Here is a 10,159-nt window from a genome sequence, read left to right on the forward strand (position 1 = left end):
TCCAACAGTAGGAAACACCTTTTTTAGAAAACGGGGATGAGCGACATCATTCGGAGAACCACATGGGTTAGCAGTTAACACAAGCTTCTCGAGTTCAGGTAGAACAATTGGTTGGAAAGAAATAAGCAACTTTAAACATGCCCAGCCGGGTCAACAGTGGAGGGTCTCAAACTGGCAACCTTATCCACAAAGAAATTAAGAAGCCTATCACACATAACCTCAGAAGACTGCAAAAGAACACGATCCTCTGCGTTCAGTACAGAATTTATGGTATTATACAAAACACGAGGGTTGTGTGAATTAACAGCAATAAGTTGAGAAAAATAGGAGTTTTTGGCGGTCTCTTTACTGCCCTCTGGTAAGCTTTCCAGCTCGTCTTAAGAGCTTCCAGAGAGACGTACAGTCTGTCCTTTTTCCATCGCCTTTCACATCTCCTACAGTCTCTTCTAATGGCTCAAGTAAAATCGGTTAGCCAAGGACTGGCCTTGGGTTTACACTGCCTGAGGCTTAGAGGTGCAACAACACAGTCCAGATGAGAGAGTAATCCGTCTACGGAGGATGACTCAGAGGGACTGGACACAAGTTGTTCAAGTCGCGTTGAAAAATGCTCAGCAGCATCTGAGCCGAAGGCTCGATAGCATCGCGTAGGTGCACGGACGTGGTGACAGCACTTCTTTACAGTGGGACACAGACACTCCCCTCCGACTGTCACTGTGAACATATAAAGAGTCACGTTCACTTCCCAGCACACCTGTTCACCCCGCCCCTGCGCCGCCCCGGGAGCTCGCTGCGTCACCCCTCCTCTGCAGCCGGCCACAGACCACACCCACGCCACAGTTTTATTTTAGTACAGATGTGAAGATATTTGACACACCTAGAAAGAATGAGTGATTTTACAACAAAGCAGCAGAAAATGATCCAAAATGCTGAAGAAAGAAGAAATACTAAAGATGAGTTATCTGCAAACTCAGGACGAAAACATTTAAGATCAGCAGGATGAGAAAGGAGCGAGCGAGCAGGAACAGCTCGCATTATTGTTGCGTGACACCGGCTCCCGGTTATCGACGTTAAAGGTGAGGCTGCTCTCTGAGACAGGATATCACAGGTCTCAGGATTTGGGTGATGCATCCTCTGAGCTGCTAATGCAGCTGAGTGAATGAAGCCGTGAGTGCGACAGCTCATTAAAACTCTCAGCGTGTCGCCTCTCAGGTAGATGAATAGAAAGCGCTGCGATCCCTTTTCCTCTCTTTAATCCCGGATGGCTCTGCTAATTTGTGCGAAGAGGAGGTTTTTACACAGCTGCTGCCATCTCTGCTGCTGCTGATCTTCAGTATAATGAGGAGGGAAGGACACACACACACATTTACACCCAGAAATAATCAGGCTCACAGTAACGTGTGCATATAAAAGCAGATGCAGATTTACCCACACTGATCTAATTTGCTCGCACACTTGACTCCAGATGTTTGCGACTCATCCCTTCAGCAAACACAGACACGTTTTTACCAAAGTCGAGTAGTTCTTCAAAGCTTCGACGAGTGTTTGGGCTCATTACTGCCGCAGGGCGAATCCTTCTCAGAGATCAAAACAGAGGGTGGAGGATGTCTCTGAAGGATGGTCAGATTTGAGTCTGTGTGGGTTTGATGTGGGGTTGTATCGTCTTCTGTTTCTGTCACTAATCCCTGAGATTCATCAGGAAATTCAGCTTTTCCACAGTCCTCCACTGTGAGACGTCCTCTCCCACAGGAGGGTTTGTACCTGTTTCTGAGGATGTTCCTGATCTTCTGATGATGAAGGTGCTCATGGCCCAGACAGTAGAACGGCTCATTTGTTGCACAGGTTCTGCAGTCGTGTCTAACTGGGAGTAGGTCAATGAGTTAAACCTGCAGAAGACAACCACACATGGTACTTTTAAAGAGCGGGGAGCTGGTCTGCTTGGACCTCCTTCGACTCCATCGCCGACTCTTTCATGACATTAACGCTCGGGAAATTTGGGCACAGCTGAGGTTCGGGTGGGCTGAGGATCTCATCTGTGCTTTGTGTGGATGATGATGTTCAATTTGCTCATGTTTAGACTCACGCTGGTGGTCTGCAGCTGAGTGTGAAGAACTCTGATGGTGAAGTGCCCGCTGTGGGCATGAAGGCAGCGATGTAGATCTCACCAACGGCCTCGAGCTGTGGCTGGTGAACGAAAGAATGAGATGGTTCATACAAATGATGGAGGTGAGCTTCCTCTGAAGGGCGTCTGGGCTCAGCCGTAGACACGAGCTCAGACTAGAGTTGCTCCCTGAAGAGCTGGTTGGATCAGGAGACCGAGGCCCATGGTTTGTCTTTCCTTTTTCAGGTTTAGCCTCTAAAATCACCTGATTTAGTTGCTGTTAATTGCATTCATCAGCTTTCAGCTGGAAGCTTGAGGCACAGATGTGAACCACAGCTACAGGTTGGTTTAGCTGGAGAAGCCGCTGAGGAGGAGTCAGTCTGACCTCTGACATGATCAGCATCAGTGATCTGCTTCGTTCTGACGGATGACGCAGAAACATAGTCAAACCTTTTTACATGTCAGAACGTTTCTAAATCCTCAAACTTCCCGAGTGTTTCCAGGATTACAGAGCTCCTGTGTAGAGCCTCTGAGCACGCACTGGGAAAACAGTGACTCATGAAACTCTAATTGGTCCTCACAAAGATGGATGGGACACGCAGTAAATGTTCAGTGAAACTCCTGCATGAATATATGAAAAGATTAAACCAGCAGAGTGGAACTGGAACACGAGACTGTGTGTGTTTGTAAAGCCATGCAGCTCTTCCTCTCCGGCTCGCAGACTGCCAGCGCTCCTCTTCACCTCCTCCCATCTATTTTTCATGAACCCTGTCAAACTGTCCTGGATTCAGTCCGCCGTCTCTTCTCGTTTACTTCCCGTTCTGGTCCCGGTGCTGCCAGCGCGAGCTGTCCGCTCGCTCCGCTGGGAGGACTCGTCAGGTGGACGAAGCCTCCAGCTGGGCGTTTCTTTGAAGTGCGGTACAGTGAGGTTTAACTCGGGCTCGACACATCCTCATATTTATTTCACATCCTAACAGCGACGCTCTGAATCTACATATTAATGACACGAGTGTCTGTTTCCATTGCATCACCGAGCAGCTGCTGCATTTGTTATATTTCGCTTTGAGTTTTACTCAAGTTTATTTTCACAGTTTCAATGAATGTGAATGATTTTTAAAAGCTGCACCAAACTAATATCTTTCTCTCTACATGCCTCCTCGTGGTTTCAGTCTCTGCTGCCCAGAGAGACGCGGTCGACTCGTTAGAAACCACAGCGTGCCGAAATAAACCAGAAACACAATCATGTGAATACAGGAAATCCTATTTGATGTGGAGGCTTGGACAGACCTCCTCCTGCCATGCACCGCTCACACCTCAGCTCCGGGCTGAACCGCTTCTGTGTTTCGATTTGCCGAACAAGCTGTGACCTAAAAACAACAAGAACAAAAACACAGGTTCAGTCTGAAATGATCTCCTTCAGTTCAAGGCAGAACATCCAATTAATGAGCGAGCAGAAGCTTTGTGGGTCACAGCCGTAAATAGCAGGACACGGAACAGTGATGAAGCTGGGATCCGGCCTTGGATCATCCGGATGGAATAACTGTTTCTGTGTTTGTGTCCACTCAGTGCACCGTATGGGACTGGGACTCAAACGGGAAACACGACTACATCGGTGAGTTCGAGGCTACCTTCAAAGAGATGAGAGGCGCCATCGATGGACGGCAGGTGAGCGGCTGTCCTCTAAAACCTGAGCCGACCGCGTGTGATTCATACTTCAACCCTCTGTCTTCTGAGAGCGTGTTCGAAGCGTGATGCGTTCACTGACTGTTGTAATTGCTGGGAAATGATTGTGATTCAGCTGTGTGTTCTTTGGCTGTTTACAGGAAATCAAATTAAATATGTGTTTATGTGGATTTATAGGATATCAGTTTCATGTACATGACAAGTCCGACGTCCCGGGGCTAGCGATTCTTCCAGTCGGGCTACCAAAATCTATCTCTTCCCTGCCCGTCGGGCTATTGTAGGAAAAATATATGTCAATGCTTTTGCATTCTTTCAGAAATGTAGCTGGGTAATTATGTCATTGGCATCGGTGAGCCACTGTCAATATGTGACATATTGAAGTCGCGTTTGAATTTGCGCTTGTTTTTTTGCTTTCACTTTGCAATCGTGCGAACTGTGTATAGAGAGCGACAGCACTGATCTGTGAGTGATGATAATTTGTGCACCAATTCCTCTGACATCGTCTTATTAATCGTTAGCTTACTATGCAAACATGACAAGTGAAATCTCCCGCAGCTTAAACATGTGAGAGGTTGATCGCGCAGAGAATCGCTGAGCTTATGTGAGTGCGTGTGTAAAAGCAGCAGGATTTATATTTCAGTTCTGCTGAGCCAAATAAGACAGGTCAGGGTGAAGAAGTGACAGCCAAAGAAAAGCTTACCACAAAACGGAGAAGTTATGACAAATCAGACTATAAGGCAAAAAGAAAGTGCAGCTTTATGGTTTCATGGACAAAAGAATTTCTGTGGCTGCAATATGACGAGCTAAATAACCAGGGCTGCACATAAGTGGTCCGCAGGTGCGCATTCGCTGTCAAAATAAAAACAGCGCACAAGATAAGAAGTTGCAACGCGTGTTTGCGTACATAAGATTTTCTGGAGGAGGACAGACATTTGTTTAGAACTCTTAAAGATGTCGAAGAAGCTCCTTTAAGCAATTACTTTGGTGTTCCTCCACCTCCAAACAAATGTCAGAAGGAGTCCGAACCACAAAAGAAGCGCGTATTCTCGGAAAAGTGGTTGCAGGAGGTGAGCTGGCTTCAAACAAATGATGAACGCACAGAGATGTGGTGCGGAATGTGCCGTGAAAATCCCACTCTAGCGGACAAAAACAGTGCTTTTTATATGGACGCAAACGCGCGTTGCAACTTCTTATCTGGTGCGCGTCTTTTATTTTGACAGCGAATGCGCACATGCGGACCACTTATGTGCACCCGTGTAAATAACATAATGTTCTGCCGGGTGTGTTGTTGGTTTTCTCTCGATTTCTGAGTCGACAAGCGCCTTTGTTACTGGGACCAGTCATTTTAAGAAAGGCCCCCATTAGAACCCATGAGAAATGCAAGAAATGCATTATTGCTCAGTCTGCAATATCTTTCCCAGAACAAACACCAATTGCAAATAACATACTAAAAATAAACCTGAAAATCTGTTTAGAACAGCTACTATGTTGCAAAGAGTGAACCACCACTGGCACAATGTAGCAGTCTTTGCAAACTTCAGAAAGCAAATGGCCTCGATCTTGGTTCCACTTGTCTCTTACCGTGACTTCAGTGGAGATTTCAAATCCAGGATCTGACACAGACTGATTCATGTCCTACACAGTTCTTACGAGTTCATAGAAATTTCTGTTCAATTAGAACCAAGTATTTGAGTTGATGATTGTAATTTTTATACAATGTTGTAATTTGTGTTTCAACAATTTTTTGATTAATGTTTTGTTTCCGTTACCATATTATACTTTAATGTATAATATGGTAACGGAAACAAAACATCAATCAAAAAATTGCTCTCTTTTTTATTCGGGCTACTTAAATTTATTTTGGGCTACCAAAAACTGAAGAGTCCCTGCCCGAAGGGCTACCAGGGATTCTGAAATTTTGCGAGCCCTGCGGCTTTGTTAGCTTAGCATGAATCACATCCAGACCCCTCAAGTATCAGCCATCCTCACCATCAGTCACTGGAAAAATACAAATCCTGCCTAATGAGTCAGGGCTTAACTCCTGCTGGGAACCATCCAGTTCTTGGATTCTTGAAGATCTAACTTTGACATGAAACATGTACCCAAACATGTCTTCAGGCCACGGACACCCCGCGGTCATGCGAGCAGTATCCCTTGATTGCAGTGGCCTCTTCCAGAAGGATCATTGTTAAAGTTTGAGGAACTCGATGGGAATTTAAAGGCGATGGAGTTTGAATTCCTCAGATCTTGATCCAGTCTAAATCTGTTGGATATGCTGGAAAAGCTTCCAAAACATAAACGGTGTACTGCACAGGAGAGCTTTAGAGCAGTCGATAGCACGCAGGTTATTTAAATGTTTGATGCCTGACGTGTAGCCTGATCGTGTCATATTGTACCAGAAACCTCTCATGTAGTTTTCAGCAGCTACAGTAGATGCAGTTAATATTTAATTTGCTGGAAGAATGTGTTGCTGTGGTTTGAGTCCTCTGCCCAACGCTCCTGAAGGAGAAAGCTCCCTGTCAGGCAGGTATCTGTTCACCCTGTTTCTCCTTCAGCTATTCAATCAATTTAATGGCTCAGTGAGAGTCAGACTGAGCGACACCACGGCTCACACGCTGTGACACGCCATTACAGTTACAGGGCGAAACACATTCACTCACAGACTCTCCGAGAGACAGCGAGGCAGCCCTGCAGGAGTCTTAGGTTTGCCAGTTTATAAGTGAATCACCGAATGTGTGAAAGCTGCGCTCTGGAATTCTCTGCATCGGCTGTTGTTTGTTTTAGGGTCGGAAAACCGGGCGGTGACAGTTTTAAGTCCGCCTAATTTCTTTCAAACGTTTCATATAAATTCCCCGTGTTCAGCTGGCATTCGTCTCCACATTTCAATAAGATTTCCAAGGAAATCTTTTGCAGCTGTGACACAAACCAGAGATTGCTCTAAAACAGAAAACACCGTTAATGTCTGTGTTTTGATGAGGGTGCCATCTTCCTTCAGCTGCTCCCTAATCCACAAGGGTCTTCCAGATGGATGCAACATTTATACATCACATGCCATCCTGATTCTCTCGGGAGTTTTCCAACAATTTCTCTTACGAGGTTTCCATTCAAAGGAGAGACGATCAGAAGATGCCAGCAGCATGTGACGTATACCAACAGACACCTGATGTTTTCAGAGTCATTCTTCAGTCAGTGTCATGAGGTTGTCAGACCATCTCAGCTGGGTGGAGGTTCTGATGCAGCGCTCCATCATTCTGCCCTTTTTTCTGGATCTGCTGCTCCCACCCAGAGGGTGGGGCTTACGACACCAACTGTTTGCATCTATAATCCAGTTTTGAGATCCTCCCCAGACGCCTTAACGCCCACTCACATCCTGGGCCATCTGACCTCAGGAAATCACATGATAGGGTGGGGCCAGGTTTCACAATGAGCTCACCTGAAACTCTGGCTGATTGTGACCCACACCCGTTTTCACACCTCGGCTCATGTGATTAGGCAGAGGATCAATAGGAGGTCCACGACACTCCCACAGGGGCGATCGTGGCTCAAGAGTTGGAAGTTCGCCTTGTAATCGGAAGGTTGCCGGTTCGAGTCCCGGCTTGGACAGTCTCGGTCGTTGTGTCCTTGCACAAGACGCTTCACCCGTTGCCTACTGGTGGTGGTCAGAGGGCCCGGTGGCGCCAGTGTCCGGCAGCCTCGCCTCTGTCAGTGCGCCCCAGGGTGGCTGTGGCTACAATGCAGCTGCCATCACCAGTGTGTGACTGTGTGCATGATTGGATATGTAAAGCGCTTTGGGGTCCTTAAGGACTAGAAAAGCGCTATATAAATACAGGCCATTTACCATTTACCATTAAATCTGGGACTCTCCACCAGCTGCTCTTAGAACTGAAGAAGCTTCTCGGATGAAACGTCTTCAAGAAACTTAAAGAAGTCCTGACGCTTTTCTTTCCGAGCTCAGGCCACACCAGCACAGCTCCTCCTTCATGCCCCATGGTGGCAACTGGACGTGCAGATACTCCAGTTTAGAAACCGGACCGACTAACAGAGTAGCCTTATTATTACAGATGAAACAGGAGGAATGAGAAACAGCCTGGGGAGTGGTGACCTATAATGATGACCTCTCTTGAGCTAAACACATTTGAACTCGGCAGGTTGAAGCACAAAAGACCTGATCTCCGTTAGGTCCTGCACCTCCGGGTTTCCAGAAAAGCACCAATTAGCAGCGAGACCACCCTTTTAAAATGCTCCTCGGGGGCTAAAGTGCCTCCGAGGTTATTTAGGCAGAGGGTGTGAAGTGATTACCCCGAGAGCTAATGAAGACGCAGCTGTCAGAGAGCAGAGCTGCTGCAGAGAGGAGACGACCGCTAATTAAGGCGCTCTCCGACTGTCCGTTAACGCCGTTCCTCCTACAGACGCTGCGGTTGTGAGTTTTCTCTGGAAATTCCCTGAAGATGACAACACACGGCTGAAAGGCCAGGAACAATCAGCTGCCGAGGAATCCTCAGCTGTCTCATTATTGATTACAAAGAGCCGAACATCTTCACTGGAAGGCTGTTGAGCGGCCGTACGACAAAACCACATCCCAGTTTTCATAAACCCAGCCAGCTCGGTGAGCTGTGTCTAATATTCTGTCTGTAGTCTTTGGATGACATCACATAAGGATATGACCACAGACCGCACGGGCAGAAAACACGAACATGTCCACTGTGACCTCATCGGCTGGTTTGGATGTTAGGACATCTTATTGAAATGTGGAGACGAACACAGCTGAACACAGCGAAGTTATATGGAAAGATTGAAAGAAAGGACTTAAAACTGTCGCCGCCCGGTTTTCCGACCCTAAAACAAACAACAGCCGATGCAGAGAATTCCAGAGCGCAGCTTTCACGCGTTCAGCGATTCACTGACAAACTGGCAAACCTCTAAGATGTTTGCCTCTCCAAGAGACGCCTGTGAGTGTCTGAGGAAAGCACACACAATAAATACAGAGGTAACGAGGGAATACGTAACAGCAGGCAAACACAGCTGAACCTAATCTGACACACGAGACAGGAAGGAAACACGGGACTGTCAAAGTAAAACAGGGAATACACAGAAAGCAGGATAACGAGATGTAACACGGAGCACAGGCGAGGCACATTAAGACATTTAAACAGAACTCAGATCACAGGAACTGCAGTTCTATTGTTTTTATTGTTGGAGTCTATTTTCAGCCCTGGAGGTTATGCAGCGCACCAAGAAGGAAAATTCCCGACTGCTGTTTGAGTCGTTGCAATGGGCGTGCATTTTATCTTCAGCGTGAAACCTTTTCTTCACGCTGCTGGAAGCCAGCACAGGAGGAGAGCTTGTTCGCCTCCCACAGACACAAAGAGCCGTGCTGTCAGTCCCACAGCGAGTCCTCCACTCTCGCTCTCTCCATTCTTCTCCTTTTAAATAAAATGTCTTTATCGGCCTCCTTCCTCAGCTGGCAGCTTCCTCCTGACCGGCGACACGGAAACAAGAAGCCCCACCGGGCTGAAGTCTCCGGGGAGCTCCCCGTTCTTCTGTCCGTCCTCCATCCCGACACAAATGGAGTCACCCGGTCTCGGCGGGTCTGAGTGAGGGAGTCGGGGCGAATCCTCGGCGGTCTTGTTTGTGCAGCTGAAGGATTGTGTCCTGCTGCAGCTGCCTGTGGTTCATGCTTCTGTCTGACAGCACTCTGGATTTAAACGGCACCTCTCCAGGAAGCTGCTTTCACCTGAGTGCAGGGACGAATCTTACAAAGACAAATGTGTTTGTGATGTTTCTGCTGAGGCTGGATTACACACAGCGCTCAGAGGCACGTCTGTAATAATTTCATCTGCTCGATTTGCTTCGTCCACTGGAGTCAAATACAGCCCAGGGACGTCGACCCTGGTACCTAACCTGATACAGCATCACTGATCTGTGAGCTCACAGGCGCCATAAACACGGGAAACAAGAACAAACTCTCTGAGAATAATGGATCAGAGGAACTGCTGAACTGCAACAGCAGCAAAGTTCTTTATTATTATTACAGACACTGCCTTTAATAACAGTTTGGTTCGTGTATATAATCTCAAAGAATAGTGACTCTCATTGTTATTCCCTGAAGTCCTTTATTTATCTGACAGACAAAAATAATCATTTTACGACACTCAAAATGGTCAAATATTCACATATTATGTCTAATATTATATTATAATATTCTAATAATATTATTCTAATAATATTATAATATTATTAGAATATTATAATATTATTATAATATTCTAATAATATTATTCTAATATTCTAATAATATTATTCTAATAATATTATTCTAATAATATTCTAATAATATTATTATTATAATATTCTAATAATATTCTAATAATATTATTA

The 10,159-nt window shown here is 46.2% G+C and overlaps 1 protein-coding gene across 1 annotated transcript in view; it reads left to right on the plus strand.

Annotated features, from left to right (window-relative positions):
- The window catches only part of cpne4a (copine IVa), a gene marked incomplete at its 5' end in the record, with an annotated part of 79,341 nt that overhangs the window by 44,161 nt on the left and 25,021 nt on the right, over positions 1-10,159 (plus strand). Inside the window, 1 exon segment of the mRNA XM_042227986.1 lies at positions 3,665-3,763. Within this exon segment, the coding sequence (XP_042083920.1) occupies positions 3,665-3,763 (99 nt within the window).

Source organism: Haplochromis burtoni, unplaced genomic scaffold, assembly GCF_018398535.1.
Source record: "Haplochromis burtoni strain Fernald_Lab_line unplaced genomic scaffold, NCSU_Asbu1 Contig_295, whole genome shotgun sequence".
Classification (NCBI taxonomy): Eukaryota; Metazoa; Chordata; class Actinopteri; order Cichliformes; family Cichlidae; genus Haplochromis; species Haplochromis burtoni.